Raw genomic sequence first — 18,497 nt, 5'->3', positions numbered from 1 at the left:
ATGTGCCAAAAGCGTTTTTGACCACCCTTTCTACCAATTTCAAGGAACTGTACCTATACTCCTAGATCTCTCTGCTCTACAACACCCTGACTCTGAATTAAATTATGTTCCTTTGGGAAGGAGACAAGGAGGAATTTATCTAGTCAGAGGGTGGTGAATCTGTGGAATTCATTGCCACAGAACTCTTTGGAGGCCAAGTCAATGAATATTTATATTTTAGTTCAGATTAGTTTATTTTAGTTTAGTTTAGAGATGTAGCACGGAAACGCGACCCCCGCACACTAACACAATCCCACACACATTCGGGTCAATTTACATTTATACCAATCCAATTAACCTAGAAACTTGTACGTCTTTGGAGTGTGGGAGGAAAGCGAAGATCGCGGAGAAAACCCACGCTGTCACGGGGAAAACGTCCAAACTCCATACAGACAGCACCCGCAGTCAGGATCGAACCTGCGTCCCTGGCGGCTAGATCAGCCATGATTGAATGACGAAGTACACTTGATGGACCAAATGGTCTAATTCTGTCCCTATCATGAACTTATGAACCTACATGCCAATAAACTAAACTAAATTAAATTATACCCGGAGATAAGAATGTTTCCAGCAATATAAAATAACCTTTGTCCTCAGCTTACTGGCATTGATGGCAGTAAACTCATTGGACTTTGTATTTTCTCCAGATATCAATTTTATCCAGTGTTTGATGTTCACTCTTCTGGAAGGTGTAATAAATGTCACAAAGATAAACGCACCTGATTTCTCTTTGCAGCCGGCAATTGCGTACACGAGCCTGCAGCCTTTCGACTGTGAATTCATTCCTTTTGTGCTTGTCCTGATCGCAGTTGCTCAGATCCAACAACATCAGTGAACGGTTGGTTTGAACGACGTAGATTAGACTTTCTACGCAGTCGTCTGTAAGTTGGTTGGATTTTAGCCTGCGTTTGAGCAAGAGGAAGATTCAGGAAATGGATACAGTTTCTTCCCGGATGTTATCGGGTAAATGAACCGTCCACTCACCAACTAGACAGCAGTCCTGACCTCCCATCTACCTCATTGGAGACCCCTGGAACATCTCAGTACTGGCTTTATCTTGCACTAAACGTTATTCACGGTATTCCCTTTAAGATATATTAGCCACGATTGAACGGAAGAGTAGACTTGATTGGCCGAATGGCCTTATTCTGTTCCTTTACCTTATGAAATGATAAGACCTGCAGGTTTGGAGGTTAATTGTCTTTGGTAAAATTGTAAATTGGCCCTAGTGTGGAGGATTGTCCTAGTGTACGGGCTGATCGCTGTTTGGCGCGGAGTCAGTGGGCCAACGGACCTGTTTCCACACTATAACTCTAAACTAAACTAGTGTGAATGGGTGATTGGTGGTTGGTGTGGACTTGGTGGGCCGAAGGGCCTGTTTCCATTCTGTATCTCTACATTGAACTGGAGTGAACGATCGATGGTCGGCTTGGAAGTTTAGATCCCATGGGATCCAAAGTCCATTAGCATTTGTCATCTATACCAATGAATTGGATGAGAACGTACATGGCAAGATTGGCAAGTTTGCAGATGACACAAAGGCGGGTGGTGTTGTAGATAGTGAAGATGGGTGTCAAAAACTGCAGCAGGACTTTGATCGGTTGTCAGGTGCACTGAGGAATATTTGATGGAATTTAACACGGAGAAATGTGAGAAGTTGCAATTTGGGAAATCGATTATAGGCAGAATCAACACAGTGAATGGTGGGGATGTGGGGACTATTGGAAGAACAGTGGGATCTAAGAGTGCAGGTACATAATTCCCTGAACATGACGTCACGGGAAAAAAGGGAGTGTTGAAGAGCAGAGCAATCTAGGAGAGCAGGTACATCATTTTGTACCTATCCATGCTCTCCAGAGATGCTGCCTGGCCCGCTGAGTTACCTCAGCACTTTGTACCTGTCCACGTTCTCCACAGAGATGCTGCCTGACCCGCTGCGTTACTCCAGCACTTTGTACCTGTCCACGTTCTCCACAGAGATGCTGCCTGACCCTCTAAGTTACTCCAGCAGTTTGTGTCTATCTCTATCCACTCGGCTAGATCTCCTTGGATCCCATTACCTTTGTTATATTATTTCCCAATCTTGGTGAATTACCTGAGCACGTTACACTTGTACAACACGGGTAGTAGATATCGAATTCCCTCCTGTTTTACGCCGCATGAGCTGAGGTCCAGTTCCTCAATGGGTCCACAGCGGATCAATGTCCTCGATAAAACCACACAGTCGAACGTGTTGAGGGAACATTGATTGAATTTTATGGTCCTCATGGGTTCCAATGCCTGGGTGGCCACTTGAGGGTCTCCGAATTCAAACAAGCAGTGCAGTATGTTCAAGAACTTGCCCTGGGCCATCTTTCCGGCCAAGTTGGACAGGCGCGTTTTCACACTTTCTTTGATCCAGTCGGCGATGGAAGATGAGGCGTCGGGTGAAATTGAGCCCAATACTCTCTCCAGCCAATTGGTTGACCTCCGTGAGGAGAGACCCACCAGAAACCTGGAGAAGATGTTGAATCTGTCATCTGTAGCCTGGTAATTCTCATTTAACAACGATTTTAGGGACATTCCTGGGGTGTTTCGGCTTTTAACAAGGGCAGCAACAAAGTTCTGGAGAACAGGGTACGTGAATTTGTAGACAACCCCACGCTCATGTTTGCCTGGCTCCTCCATCATGAGTGCAGATGTGAAGATGGGAAGACAGCGACTCAGTTCACTTAAGGAGTTGGCTTCAAATGAAAAGGTTTTATCCCTGATTTTCTTGTACGCCACTTCACCCAAACTCAGCAAACACTGCCGAGAGGTTTGTTCGTCAAATCCACAGATGCACATGATGGTTGTAAGGTATTCGGAGAGCACCCGAGTGTGGCCCATGGTCAACATTGGATTTCCTTCAACTTGTGACCACTCGGGCAAGGAGACGATAATGGAGCAGAACAGAGGGTTAGTGTACAACGTACCCAATGTATCACTTGCTTTAAGGAGTTGCACCAACTGTTGTGCCTTCTCCTTGTCTCCAACGTTACGCTGGAAATATTCTTCAACTTTCTCCTGGGTAAATCCTGTGAGATGGTAGGTTGACGTGGCAGGTATCTCCTGCAGAGCCTCGAGTCTCCATGGTCGTGTGGTGACCAGCAAGGAGCATCCTTTGACCAACCTACCCTGAATGAGGGAGGTCAGGATGTCACGCACAAATCCATAGGAATGAGGATAGATAAACTGGCCGAGTGGACCACCATTTCCCTCATCATCTGTGAAGATGTAACTTTGCTCAAATTGGTCCAAGTCATCAAGGATGAACAATATCGTTTTAGGGTCCTTCCAAATATCTTCCAGACACGTGACCAGATGAGGATACACTTCAAGGACCAGGGTGTTTAAGCTTGTCACATGTTTGATGGCGTTTATGATCTGAAACTTGAAAGAAAATATATATTTGAACCCCTTATATTTATATTCGGTGGCCCAATCATGGATTATCTTCTGTATCAGGGTGCTTTTTCCACTCCCGGCTGTTCCCCGCACCAAGATGGTGGAGGTCTCCTCTGTCTCAGCGTTGTTGCGTTTCAGTAGTTGATGTGGATCCACATCTTCATCGGTTTCCCCGTCATTTCCAAGGGGCATTCCCTCTGGTGATGCGCCAGTAATCCTCAGGTCAGTGTAGAAGTCATCAAACAAGCGTGTCCCAGCCGTTTGCTCGCCTCCTGCTTGCACAACTCTCAGATTCTTACTCCAGTTTCGTAGAAACTCCCTGTGGAGAATTTCTGCGTCTCGAGTACCTAATAAGAGAAACAAGTTGGGATTTGTTTAATGTAGTGTCATACATTGTGTAAACGGGCTCTTGGGCCCAACTTGCCATGCCGCCCAACATGGCCCATCTACGCTAGACTAGTGTCATACTGCATGGGAACAGGCCATTCGGCCCAAATTGAGGACCAGAGGACATAGATTTAATGTGTGGTGGGGGGGGGGGGGGGGGGGGGAGTTTTATTGTGAACTTGAGGCATAACTTTTTCACACCGAGGGTGGTGGGTGTTTGGAACGATCTGCCAGAGGTGTTAGTTGACGGAGGAACTATGGCAATGTTTTAGAAACATTTAGGTAGGTACATGAATTGGAAAGGATTAGAGGAACACTTGCCAAACTAGTGTAGAGTCTGTTTTCACTGTGTATCACTCTATGACACTGCTATGTTTCCCAGCATGTGAATGTGTGACGGGGCAGCGACCTGCTGTGATACTTGACCCGTTCGAATATAAATTTGAAGCGACATTGAGTGGAAAAATACTTTTTCACAATTCTGCGGTGAATCTCTGGGAAAAACAAACCTTCAATAGAATCAGGCTCTGTGGACTGATGACCTTGCCTTCGAGAGGTGTCCTGGTTGCCAGTTTGAAAGGGAATTATGTGCTCCTTGTAGTCCTTGGAAGGACTTTTCCCAAAAGGATGCTGCTTACTGTTGGTACACGGCGTTTCATTTGATCCCTCACCTGCAAGAACAATGCCAGTTGAATAAGTAAAATGAAGGTTGCTTTTCGGAGTGGAGACCTGTGACTGGTGGTGTGCCTCAGGGCTCGATGTTCAGCCCATTATTGTTTCTCATCTAGAATAAAGATTTGCATAGAACGTACATGGCAAGATTAGCCTGACTTCAGTGGTTGGTAAGATTTTTGAGTGTATTATAAATTATGAGGTAACAGAGTATTTACAAGAGATTAATTCATGATAATATAGGCCAAAGGGGAGATCTTGTCTGACAAATCTAATAGAATCCTTTGAGGAAGTAAATAGCAAGAGAGACAAAGGAGAGTCAGTAGATGTTGTTCACCTCGATGTTAAGAAAGCCTCTGGTAAGGTGCCGCACTAGTGTTTGCTAAAGAAGATGAGAGCCTATGGTGTTAAAAGGAAGACACTAGCAAGGATAGCAGGCTGGCTGGACAACAAATTGCTAATGGGGCTTTTTCACGGGGCGAGTTGACGCAAGATGTCACCAGAGTGAAGAGGTCGTGGTCCAGCATGAGTCTCGCACGATATAACGGGGGGTATATAAAGAGTTCCCACGGTACTCGGCATTTCTGCTATTTGTACGAGTGCCTTGTCCGTTTCCCGAGCTTTCCCGTTAAATCTTGAATGAACATCGTGAACTACACGTGACACAAATGATGTAACTTTTTTTTTCACACACTATATATATCCTCCCTTGGTTGAATTGGCTCATTTGGAGACATATTTTACTGTGTATGTGGGAGACACAGATGGACTGAGCACAGTACCTCGGTCTTACTGTGTGTGGGAGAGGGGGAGAAAGAGACGTACACTCACAGAGGCAGAGTCTCTCAGCCTGTGTAAGAGGGAGGGAGAGAGAGAGAGAGAGGCACACACAAGGTGGATGTGAAATCTCACCTGCCTGTTTCAGTGACAGACACCTGCCGTCAGTAAATGAAGACACCCCCATCTGTCTCCCCCTCCTCTCCCTCGACTCACCCACCTTTCTCTCCCAACTCCAGTCCCGTCCCGACCCCCTGAGAAACTGAATAGAGCAACAGTCAACTGCTGCCTGTGCGCTGATATGACAATAAAGGCTACTTTACTTTACTGAGTTAAAGAGTTCCCACGGTAGACTGTAAAACTGGGACCCTGGTTCTGGACTCCCCCAACACCGGAACCCTTCTTCAGACAGCCTAATCGGAATTGAGTCTGAAGATGTGTCTCGTCCCGAAACATCAGCTTTTTTTCTCCAGAGATGCTGCTTGACTCGCTGAGTTACTCCAGCTTTTTGTGTCTGTCTTCGGTTTAAACCAGCATGTGCAGTTCACTCCTTACACGGGTCTCTGTACAACATTGATTGGTAGCGTTCAGGACCCCTGGACCCGAGGACTCCGACCTGTATCTCTCAAAGAAGTACATGTGAAAAATTTCTCACGGACCATAAAAATGCGTAACCTTTCAGTAAAGTCCCTTTTAAAGTCCCTTTTAAAGATTATAGTTATTTTCTTGAATCTCATTAACATAACTCATGAATAAGTTGATGTCCATATGCGGATGCAAATCTTTATTTTTATTTATTTTTTAAATTCAATCCCACATAAGATAATGTTTACTCACCTTCTGTCCCCTCTGTCCAGCTTCCGGGTTCACCGTTCGCAGGAGTTCCCACGGTACCCGCAAGAGTTATTACGGATATCGCACTGGCCACTACGTTCATATAATGTTGCAATACTCAACCACAAGTGTACAAGTCACTCTTGGAGAAATTCAAACTTTCTTGAATTTTCTCCCGAGTGACCAAGTTACACGATGACCTGCCGTTAGCGCTACGGTGGTCCACGGTGGTCCACGAATGCCGCACTGTTATCGCACGAGGTTCCCACGATGTTAAACTCCGGTTAACTCTTGCGTCAAGTCGCCCCGTGAAAAGGCCACTTAAGAGGGGGTAATAGATCAGGTAGACACACAGAGTCTCTTGTCCAGATTTGGGGAATCGGGAACCAGAGGACATAGATTTATGGTGATGGGGGAAAGATTTAATAGGAACTGAGGCATAACTTTTTCACACTGAGGGTGGTGGGAGTATGGAACAACCTGCCAGAGGAAGCAGTTAACAGGTACATTCGCAACATTTAAGAAACATTTAGACAGGTAGACGTATAGGATGGTTTGGAGGAACATTGTCCAAACGCAGGCCGGTAGAAATAGTGTAGACGGGACATGTTGGTCGGTGTGGACATGTTGGGCCGAAGGGCCCGTTTCCACCCAAATTACTGTATTTGGACAGGTACATTAATAGGACGGGTTTAAAGGGATATTGGCCAAATGCGGGCAGGTGGGAGTAGTGTAGATGGGACATGTTGATCGGTATGGACAAATTGGGCTGAAGGGTCTGTGTCAACACTGTATTACTCTGTGACCCTGCTATGTTTTCCTGCAAGCAGATGTGTGACGTGGCAGCGACCTGCTGTGATATTTGACACGTTTGAGTTTAATTCTAAGCGAAATTGTGTGGACAAACCTTTTTCACAATTCCTCCGTGAATCACTGGGAGAAAACAAACCTTCAATAGGACCAGACTCTCTGGACTGATGTCCTTGCCTTCGAGCGGTGTCCTGGTTGCCAGTTTGACTGGGAGTGTGTTTTGAGCGCTGATCATTTTCAGAAGTACTTTGGTCCAACTCATCTTTCCTATTGTTGGTACACCCCATTTTATTTGATCCCGAACCTGCAAAGAAACATCCCAATTTAGATAAGTAATAAGCATTTTGCTAGAAGCAATAAATGCGTACACTATTTTCTAATTGGGGAGAAAATTCTGAATTTAGAAGTGCAAAGGAAGTTGGAAGAGCTGGTGCAGGATTCCAAATTTGTTTTAACTTCGATTCGGTAGTCAGGAAGTCAAATGCAATTCCAGCAGTTATTCCAGCAATTGACTTGAATACAAAAACAGGGATGTAATACTGTGTCTCTAGAAAGCGCTTGTAAGACCACATTTGAAATATTGTGAGCAATTTTATCCCGCATATCTAAGGGAAAATGTGCTACTGCTGGAGAAGATCCACAGGAAGATGAGAGCCTATGGTGTTAAAAGGAAGACACTAGCAAGGATAGCAGGCTGGCTGGACAACAGATGGCTAAGAGTGGGAATACAGGGGGCTTTTTGTGGTTGGCTAGAAGTGACTAGCGGAGTTCCGCAGGGGGTTGGCGCTGAAGCCGCTGCCCTTCATGTTGTATATTAATAATTTGGATCAGGGAATTGAAGGCTTTTTGGCCAAGTTTGCATATGATATGAAGATAGGTCAAGGAGCAGGTAGTGTAGAGAAAGCAGGGACTCTGCAGAACGACAGTGGGCAGAGAATTGGCAGATGGAATATAGTGCAGCAAAGTGTGGGGTCAAGCATTTTAGAATAAGGAATAAGTGTGTAGAGTATTTTCTAAATGAGGAGAAATTTCAGAAATTGGAGGTTAAATGGGGCTTGGGAGAACTGGTGCGGGGCTCCCAAAAAGATAATTTGCAAGTCGATTCGGTATTAAGGAAGGCAAATGCAATGGCAGCAGTTATTATGACAGACCTTGAATATAAAAACAGGGCTGTGATACTGTGCCTCTATAAAGGGCTGGTCTGACCACATTGGGAACATTGTGTCAATGTTGGCCACCATATCTGAGGAAGGATGTGCAGTAGGTCCAGAGGAGGTACTTTGGATCTGTCTTCACTAAGGAGGACACAAACAATATTCCTGATATAATAGTGGCCAGAGGATCTGGGGTGATGGAGGAACTGAAGAAAATCCACATTTGGCAGGAAATGGTGTTGGATAGACTGATGGGACCGAAGGCAGATAAATCCCCAGGGCCTGATGGTCTGCATCCCAGGGTACTTAGGGAAGTGGCTCTAGAAATCGTGGACGCATTGGTGATCATTTTCCAATGTTCTATAGACTCGGGATCAGTTTCTGTGGATTGGAGGGTAGCTAAAGTTATCCCACTTCTTAAGAAAGGAGGGAGAGAGAAAACAGGGAATTATAGACCAGTTACCGTGACATCGGTAGTGGGGAAGTTGCTGGAGTCAATTATAAAAGATGTGATAGCCGCACATTTGGATAGCAGTAACAGGATCGGTCCGAGTCAGCATGGATTTACAAAGGGGAAATCATGCTTGACTAATCTTCTGTAATTTTTTGAAGATGTAACTAGGAAAATGGACAAGGGAGAGCCAGTGGATGTAGTGTACCTGGACTTTCAGAAAGCATTTGATAAGGTCCCACATAGGAGATTAGTGGGCAAAATGAGGGCACATGGTATTGGGGGTTGAGTGCTGACATGGATAGAGAAGTGGTTGGCAGACAGGAAACAAAGAGTAGGGATTAACGGGTCCCTTTCAGAATGGCAGGCAGTGACTAGTGTGGTACCTGAAGGCTCGGTGCTGGGACCACAGCTATTTACAATATACATCAATGATTTGGATGAAGGGATTCAAAGTAACATTAGCAAATTTGCAGATGACACAAAGCTGGGTGGCAGTGTGAACTGTGAGGAGGATGCTATGAGAATGCAGGGTGACTTGGACAGGTTGGGGGAGCGGGCAGAGGCAGGGCAGATGAAGTTTAATGCGGATAAATGTGAGGTTATCCATTTTGGTAGCAAAAACAGGAAGGCAGATTACTATCTAAATGACGTCAAGTTGGGAAAAGGGGAAGTACAACGGGATCTGGGGGTCCTTGTACATCAGTCTATGAAAGTAAGCATGCAGGTACAGCAGGCAATGAAGAAAGCCAATGGCATGTTGGACTTTATAACAAGAGGAATATAATATAGGAGCAAGGAGGTCCTTCTGCAGTTGTACAGAGATTTAGTGAGACCACACCTGGAGTATTGTGTGCAGTTTTGGTCCCCTAATTTGAGGAAGGACATTCTTGCTATTAAGGGAGTGCAGCGTAGGTTTACAAGGTTAATTCCCGGGATGGCGGGACTGTCATATGCTGAGAGAATGGAGCGGCTGGGCTTGTACACTCTGTAGTTTAGAAAGATGAGAGGGGATCTCAGTGAAACATAAGATTCTTAAGGGTTTGGACACGCTAGAGGCAGGAAACATGTTCCTGATGTTGGGGGAATCCAGAACCAGGGGCCACACACAGTTTAAGAATAAGGGGCGGCTATTTAGAACGGAGACGAGGAAACACTTTTTCTCACAGAGAGTTGTGAGTCTGTGGAATTCTCTGCCTCAGAGGGCGGTGGAGGCAGGTTCTCTGGATGCTCTCCAGAGAGAGTTAGATAGGGCTCTTAAAGATAGCGGAGTCAGGGGATATGGGGAGAAGGCAGGAACGGGGTACTGATTGGGGATGATTATGAACTTAAGAACATTAGCAAGAATGTAGATGATAAAAAAGTAGGTTGTATTATAGACAGTAAAGGGCTTGTCCCACCAGCATGCGACTGTATGCGTCAAGCGTGACCAAACCGGAAGCGGGGGCCGCACGGAGGTCGAGTGATCCCGTACGAGTTGACGTGAAGTTCGAGCGAAGTCCGCGGGAAGTTCGCGCGTGACGTACGGAGTCAAGACGCTGCGTACGCCCGTCGAGGTGGTGCGTACGGCGTGGAGACGCTGCGGGCCGGCAGGCCGTTGCTGTGCGGAATTTTTGAACACAGTCAGTTTTCGGAGCCCAGCTCGATGTCGGGACCAGCTCCGCACAACTCTATACGGCTCCGGAGATCGAAGTGGGACAGGCCCCGCGAGGCCATATGTAGTCGCATGCTCGTGGGACAGGCCCTTAAGTATAATTGTGAAAAATTGCAGCAGGATCTTGTTCGGTTGGGAGGTCACGATGCAGTTGTATAAGATGTTGGTGAGGCAACATTTAGAGTATTGTTTTCAGTTCTGGGCACCATGTTATTGGAATAGATTTTGTCAGCTGAAAATGGAGCAGATAAGGTTTACGAGCATGTTGCCAGGACTCGAGGGCCTGAGATATTGGGAAAGGTTGGGGCAGGGCTGGGACTCTATTCCTTGGATGAGTGGTGATCTTTTGAAGTGTATAAAATCATGAGAGGAATAGATCAGGTAGACACATAGAGTCTCTTGTCCAGAGTAGGGGAATCGAGAACCAGAGGACATACGTTTAGGTGGGGGGGGCGCGCAGACACGGTGGGCCGAAGGGCCTGTTTGCACGCTGTATCTCTAAACTAAACTAGTGTGAATGGGTGATTGATTATCACCGCGGACTCGCTGGCCGATGGACCTGTTGCCGCGCTGTATCTCTCATTTAAACAAGTGCGAACACGTGATCACTGGTCAACGTGGATTCGGCCCAACTTTCCCATACCGGCCCATATGTCCCATCTACACGAGTTGCACATGCCAGCGGATGTGTGGGACAATGTTCATCCCTCCACAGTGAAGTAATGGACGCGGAGGTCTGGCCCAATCGCTGACAAGTCTCGCCCCCCTCCCCCCCCCCCCCTCCCCGGCAAACTATTGGACTTTTCTGTTGAGCGGCTGTCGGTTCGTTGAATTTTAGGCGTCCCGCCCTTTCGGTTAGTTTGCGTTTCGTCTTCGTATTCTTTTGTTTTTTTTGGCGTTTCGGCCTCGTTTCCATTCGGTTCTTTGGCTTTGAGTTATTTACTTCGGCTTCTCGTCCGTCGGCGCCACGTCCGGGTACCGTTGCCAGGGCCTGATATATTGCGTGAGGTTGAGCAGGATAGCACTTCAAACCTCTGAGCGCAGTAGATTGAGGGGTGATCTTTTGAGGTGTATAAAATCATGAGGGGGATAGATTGTGGAGACACACAGAGTCTATATCCCAGAGTATGGGAATCGAGGACCAGAGGACATAGATTTAATGTGTGGGGGGGGGGGGGGGGGGGGAGGGGGAGTTTTATTGGGAACTTGAGGCATAACTTTTTCACACCGAGGGTGGTGGGTGTTTGGAACGATCTGCCAGAGGTGTTAGTTGACGGAGGAACTATGGCAATGTTTTAGAAACATTTAGGTTGGTACATGAATTGGAAAGGATTAGAGGAACACTTGCCAAACTAGTGTAGAGTCTGTTTTCACCCTGTATCACTCTATGACACTGCTATGTTTCCCAGCATGCGAATGTGTGACGGGGCAGCGACCTGTTGTGATACTTGACCTGTTCGAATATAAATTTGAAGCGACATTGAGTGGAAAAATACTTTTTCACAATTCTGCGGTGAATCTCTGGGAAAAACAAACCTTCAATAGAACCAGGCTCTGTGGACTGATGACCTTGCCTTCGAGAGGTGTCCTGGTTGCCAGTTTGAAAGGTAATTATGCGTATGCGCTCCTTGTAGTCCTTGGAAGGACTTTTCCCAAAAGGATGCTGCTTACTGTTGGTACACGGCGTTTCATTTGATCCCTCACCTGCAAGAACAATGCCAGTTGAATAAGTAAAATGAAGGTTGCTTTTCGGAGTGGAGACCTGTGACTAGTGGTGTGCCTCAGGGCTCGATGTTCAGCCCATTATTGTTTCTCATCTAGAATAAAGATTTGCATAGAACGTACATGGCAAGATTAGCCTGACTTCAGTGGTTGGTAAGATTTTTGAGTGTATTATAAATTATGAGGTAACAGAGTATTTACAAGAGATTAATTCATGATAATATAGGCCAAAGTCAGCATGTTTTTTGAAGGGGAGATCTTGTCTGACAAATCTAATAGAATCCTTTGAGGAAGTAAATAGCAGGAGAGACAAAGGAGGGTCAGTAGATGTTGTTCACCTCGATGTTGAGAAAGCCTCTGGTAAGGTGCCGCACTAGTGTTTGCTAAAGAAGATGAGAGCCTATGATGTTAAAAGGAAGACACTAGCAAGGATAGCAGGCTGGCTGGACAACAGATTGCTAAGAGTGGGGGTAATAGATCAGGTAGACACACAGAGTCTATTGTCCAGATTTGGGGAATCAGGAACCAGAGGACATAGATTTATGGTGATGGGGGAAAGATTTAATAGGAACTGAGGCACACTGAGGGTGGTGGGAGTATGGAACAACCTGCCAGAGGAAGCAGTTAACAGGTACATTCGCAACATTTAAGAAACATTTAGACAGGTAGACGTATAGGATGGTTTGGAGGAACATTGTCCAAACGCAGGCCGGTAGAAATAGTGTAGACGGGACATGTTGGTCGGTGTGGACATGTTGGGCCGAAGGGCGCGTTTCCACCCAAATTACTGTATTTGGACAGGTACATTAATAGGACGGGTTTAAAGGGATATTGACCAAATGCGGGCAGGTGGGAGTAGTGTAGATGGGACATGTTGATCGGTATGGACAAATTGGGCTGAAGGGTCTGTGTCAACACTGTATTACTCTGTGACCCTGCTATGTTTTCCTGCAAGCAGATGTGTGACGTGGCAGCGACCTGCTGTGATATTTGACACGTTTGATTTTAATTCTAAGCGAAATTGTGTGGACAAACCTTTTTCACAATTCCTCCGTGAATCACTGGGAGAAAACAAACCTTCAATAGGACCAGACTCTCTGGACTGATGTCCTTGCCTTCGAGCGGTGTCCTGGTTGCCAGTTTGACTGGGAGTGTGTTTTGGGCGCTGATCATTTTCAGAAGTACTTTGGTCCAACTCATCTTTCCTATTGTTGGTACACCCCATTTCATTTGATCCCAAACCTGCAAAGAAACATCCCAATTTAGATAAGTAATAAGCATTTTGCTAGAAGCAATAAATGCGTACACTATTTTCTAATTGGTGAGAAAATTCTGAATTTAGAAGTGCAAAGGAAGTTGGAAGAGCTGGTGCAGGATTCCAAATTTTTTTTAACTTCGATTCGGTAGTCAGGAAGTCAAATGCAATTCCAGCAGTTATTCCAGCAATTGACTTGAATACAAAAACAGGGATGTAATACTGTGTCTCTAGAAAGCGCTTGTAAGACCACATTTGAAATATTGTGAGCAATTTTATCCCGCATATCTCAGGGAAAATGTGCTACTGCTGGAGAAGATCCACAGGAAGATGAGAGTCTATGGTGTTAAAAGGAAGACACTAGCAAGGATAGCAGGCTGGCTGGACAACAGATGGCTAAGAGTGGGAATACAGGGGTCTTTTTGTGGTTGGCTAGAAGTGACTAGCGGAGTTCCGCAGGGGGTTGGCGCTGAAGCCGCTGCCCTTCATGTTGTATATTAATAATTTGGATCAGGGAATTGAAGGCTTTTTGGCCAAGTTTGCATATGATATGAAGATAGGTCAAGGAGCAGGTAGTGTAGAGAAAGCAGGGACTCTGCAGAACGACAGTGGGCAGAGAATTGGCAGATGGAATGTAGTGCAGCAAAGTGTGGGGTCAAGCATTTTAGAATAAGGAATAAGTGTGTAGAGTATTTTCTAAATGAGGAGAAATTGGAGGTTAAATGGGGCTTGGGAGAACTGGTGCGGGACTCCCAAAAAGATAATTTGCAAGTCGATTCGGTATTAAGGAAGGCAAATGCAATGGCAGCAGTTATTTTGACAGACCTTGAATATAAAAACAGGGCTGTGATACTGTGCCTCTATAAAGCGCTGGTCTGACCACATTGGGAACATTGTGTCAATGTTGGCCGCAATATCTGAGGAAGGATGTGCAGTAGGTCCAGAGGAGGTACTTTGGATCTGTCTTCACTAAGGAGGACACAAACAATCTTCCTGATATAGTAGTGGCCAGAGGATCTGGGGTGACGGAGGAAGTGAAGGAAATCCACATTAGGCAGGAAATGGTGTTGGATAGACTGATGGGACTGAAGGCAGATAAATACCCAGGGCCTGATGGTCTGCATCCCAGGGTACTTAGGGAAGTGGCTCTAGAAATCGTGGACGCATTGGTGATCATTTTCCAATGTTCTATAGACTCAGGATCAGTTTCTGTGGATTGGAGGGTAGCTAAAGTTATCCCACTTCTTAAGAAAGGCGGGAGAGAGAAAACAGGGAATTATAGACCAGTTACCGTGACATCGGTAGTGGGGAAGATGCTGGAGTCAATTATAAAAGATGTGATAGCCGCACATTTGGATAGCAGTAACAGGATCGGTCCGAGTCAGCATGGATTTACAAAAGGGAAATCATGCTTGACTAATCTTCTGTCATTTTTTGAAGATGTAACTAGGAAAATGGACAAGGGAGAGCCGGTGGATGTAGTGTACCTGGACTTTCAGAAAGCATTTGATAAGGTCCCACATAGGAGATTAGTGGGCAAAATGAGGGCACATGGTATTGGGGGTTGAGTGCTGACATGGATAGAGAAGTGGTTGGCAGACAGGAAACAAAGAGTAGGGATTAACGGGTCCCTTTCAGAATGGCAGGCAGTGACTAGTGTGGTACCTGAAGGCTCGGTGCTGGGACCACAGCTATTTACAATATACATCAATGATTTGGATGAAGGGATTCAAAGTAACATTAGCAAATTTGCAGATGACACAAAGCTGGGTGGCAGTGTGAACTGTGAGGAGGATGCTATGAGAATGCAGGGTGACTTGGACAGGTTGGGGAAGTGGGCAGATGCAGGGCAGATGAAGTTTAATGCGGATAAATGTGAGGTTATCCATTTTGGTAGCAAAAACAGGAAGGCAGATTACTATCTAAATGGCGTCAAGTTGGGAAAAGGGGAAGTACAATGGGGTCTGGGGGTCCTTGTACATCAGTCTATGAATGTAAGCATGCAGGTACAGCAGGCAGTGAAGAAAGCCAATGGCATGTTGGACTTTATAACAAGAGGAATATAATATAGGAGCAAGGAGGTCCTTCTGCAGTTGTACAGGGCCCTAGTGAGACCACACCTGGAGTATTGTGTGCAGTTTTGGTACCCTAATTTGAGGAAGGACATTCTTGCTATTGAGGGAGTGCAGCGTAGGTTTACAAGGTTAATTCCCGGGATGGCGGGACTGTCATATGCTGAGAGAATGGAGCGGCTGGGCTTGTACACTCTGCAGTTTAGAAAGATGAGAGGGGATCTCAGTGAAACATAAGATTGTTAAGGGTTTGGACACGCTAGAGGCAGGAAACATGTTCCTGATGTTGGGGGAATCCAGAACCAGGGGCCACACACACAGTTTAAGAATAAGGGGCGGCTATTTAGAACGGAGACGAGGAAACACTTTTTCTCACAGAGAGTTGTGAGTCTGTGGAATTCTCTGCCTCAGAGGGCGGTGGAGGCAGGTTCTCTGGATGCTCTCCAGAGAGAGTTAGATAGGGCTCTTAAAGATAGCGGAGTCAGGGGATATGGGGAGAAGGCAGGAACGGGGTACTGATTGGGGATGATTATGAACTTAAGAACATTAGCAAGTTTGTAGATGATAAAAAAGTAGGTTGTATTATAGACAGTAAAGGGCTTGTCCCACCAGCATGCGACTGTATGCGTCAAGCGCGACCAAACCGGAAGCGGGGGCCGCACGGAGGTCGAGTGATCCCGTACGAGTTGACGTGAAGTTCGAGCGAAGTCCGCGGGAAGTTCGCGCGTGACGTACGGCGTCAAAACGCTGCGTACGCCCGTCGAGGTGGTGCGTACGGCGTGGAGACGCTGCGGGCCGGCAGGCCGTTGCTGTGCGGAATTTTTGAACACAGTCAGTTTTCGGAGCCCAGCGCGATGTCGGGACCAGCTCCGCACAACTCTATACGGCTCCGGAGATCGAAGTGGGACAGGCCCCGCGAGGCCATATGCAGTCGCATGCTCGTGGGACAGGCCCTTAAGTATAATTGTGAAAAATTACAGCAGGATCTTGTTCGGTTGGGAGGTCACGATGCAGTTGTATAAGATGTTGGTGAGGCAGCATTTAGAGTATTGTTTTCAGTTCTGGGCACCATGTTATTGGAAAAGATTTTGTCAGCTGAAAATGGAGCAGATAAGGTTTACGAGCATGTTGCCAGGACTCGAGGGCCTGAGATATTGGGAAAGGTTGGGGCAGGGCTGGGACTCTATTCCTTGGAGCGCAGGAGGATGAGTGGTGATCTTTTGAAGTGTATAAAATCATGAGAGGAATAGATCAGGTAGACACATAGAGTCTCTTGTCCAGAGTAGGGGAATCGAGAACCAGAGGACATACGTTTAGGTGGGGGGGGGCACGCAGACACGGTGGGCCGAAGGGCCTGTTTGCACGCTGTATCTCTAAACTAAACTAGTGTGAATGGGTGATTGATTATCACCGCGGACTCGCTGGCCGATGGACCTGTTGCCGCGCTGTATCTCTCATTTAAACAAGTGCGAACACGTGATCACTGGTCAACGTGGATTCGGCCCAACTTTCCCATACCGGCCCATATGTCCCATCTACACGAGTTGCACATGCCTGCTTTGGGCCCTCTAATATCACTTTAAACCTGTCTTATCCATGTTCCTGTACAAATATTTATAAAACATTGCGATGTTATTTCTAAAATATTGTGAGTATAAGAGCAGCGATGTTCTACTGCAGTTGTACAGGGTCTTGGTGAGACCACACCTGGAGTATTGCGTACAGTTTTGGTCTCCTAATCTGAGGAAAGACATTCTTGCCATAGAGGGAGTACAGAGAAGGTTCACCAGACTGATTGCTGGGATGTCAGGACTTTCATATGAAGAAAGACTGGATAGACTCGGCTTGTACTCGCTAGAATTTAGAAGATTGAGGGGGGATCTGATAGAAACGTACAAAATTCTTAAGAGGTTGGACAGGCTAGATGCAGGAAGATTGTTCCCGATGTTGGGGAAGTCCAGAACAAGGGGCACAGTTTAAGGATAAGGGGGAAGTCTTTTAGGACCGAGATGAGAAAATCATTTTTTTTTCACACACAGAGAGTGGTGAATCTATGGAATTATCTGCCACAGAAGGTAGTTGAGGCCACAGTTCATTAGCTATATTTAAGAGGGAGTTGGATGTGGCCCTTGTGGCTAAAGGGATCAGGGGGTATGGAGAGAAGGCAGGTACAGGATACTGAGTTGGATGATCAGCCATGATCATATTGAATGGCGGTGCAGGCTCGAAGGGCCGAATGGCGCCTACTCCTGCACCTATTTTCTATGTTTCGATGATAGTACCTGCCTCAACTACATTCCATACACCTACAACCTTTAAGCCTTAAATGATCCATTCCTCCTATAATTGTGTGCACGTCTATGAGATTACCCCTCATCCTCTTACGCTCCCAAGAGTCCCAACCTGCTGAACCTATCCCTGTAGCTCAGAACCTCCTCCTTACAGCATCCTTGTAAGTTTTCTCTGCAATCGCTCCAGATTGACAACATTTATCCTATAACATGTTGTCCCCAGTCATGTAAATGCGGCCTCGCCTATAACATGGTCAACACGATACCGTAATTGCGGCCTCACCAACGTCTTATACAACTGCAACACGACCTCCCAATGCCTATACCCAATACTCTCAATGTTGTAGGCCAAAAGCCTTTTTCACCACCCTATCTACCTGTGACACCATTTTCAGTGAACTATGTACCCTCCCTCCTAGACCATCTGCTCCACAAGACCCTCTGTCTATCCGTGACGCCACGTTCAGGGAACTGTGTAACTCCACTCCTCAATCCCTCCGATCTACAACACTCCGCAGAACCTCGACGTTCAATGCAATTCCCGCCATTTGTTTATTTTCTATTTATCCACGGAGCGATGAACCACAATTTGCCAATACCTGAACGTTGAATTTCCTCCATTATCTCTCTGAGTTTAGCATTGTCCTTCTGCATGTCCACAAGTGTTTTCCACACGTTCCTCTGTTTGTTAGCGTCTTTCGAACAGATAAGTTCAAATATTTGACGATTTTTCCATCTATCTTTTTTTACAGCCTAAATAAAGAATGCAGAATATTAGTTTAGTTTAGTTTAGTTTATTAATGTCACGTGTATCGGGGTACAGTGAACAGCTTTTTTGTTGCGTGTTGCCCATTTACCGGAAAGGCTATACATTATTACAATCAAACCGTCCACTGCATACAGATACAAAGTGAATAACCTTTAGTTCAAGATAAAGTCAGTCAGATGAAAGA

General features: G+C 46.0%; 1 protein-coding gene across 1 annotated transcript; it reads right to left on the bottom strand.

Moving 5' to 3' along the window:
- Positions 1–2,130: 2,130 nt before the first annotated feature.
- On the bottom strand, positions 2,131–18,198 carry LOC116969379 (NACHT, LRR and PYD domains-containing protein 3-like). Its single transcript, XM_033016245.1, has 4 exons — positions 18,144–18,198; positions 11,741–11,908; positions 4,362–4,523; positions 2,131–3,812 (listed from the first exon to the last, which is right to left on the bottom strand). The coding sequence occupies exons 1-4, from the start codon at positions 18,196–18,198 to the stop codon at positions 2,131–2,133; spliced, it is 2,067 nt and encodes a 688-aa protein (XP_032872136.1).
- Positions 18,199–18,497: the final 299 nt, after the last annotated feature.

Source organism: Amblyraja radiata, unplaced genomic scaffold (genome assembly GCF_010909765.2).
Source record: "Amblyraja radiata isolate CabotCenter1 unplaced genomic scaffold, sAmbRad1.1.pri S35, whole genome shotgun sequence".
Taxonomy (NCBI): domain Eukaryota; kingdom Metazoa; phylum Chordata; class Chondrichthyes; order Rajiformes; family Rajidae; genus Amblyraja; species Amblyraja radiata.
Note: the sequence above shows the minus strand (reverse complement) of the source record. Positions and strands in the feature narration are given on the sequence as shown.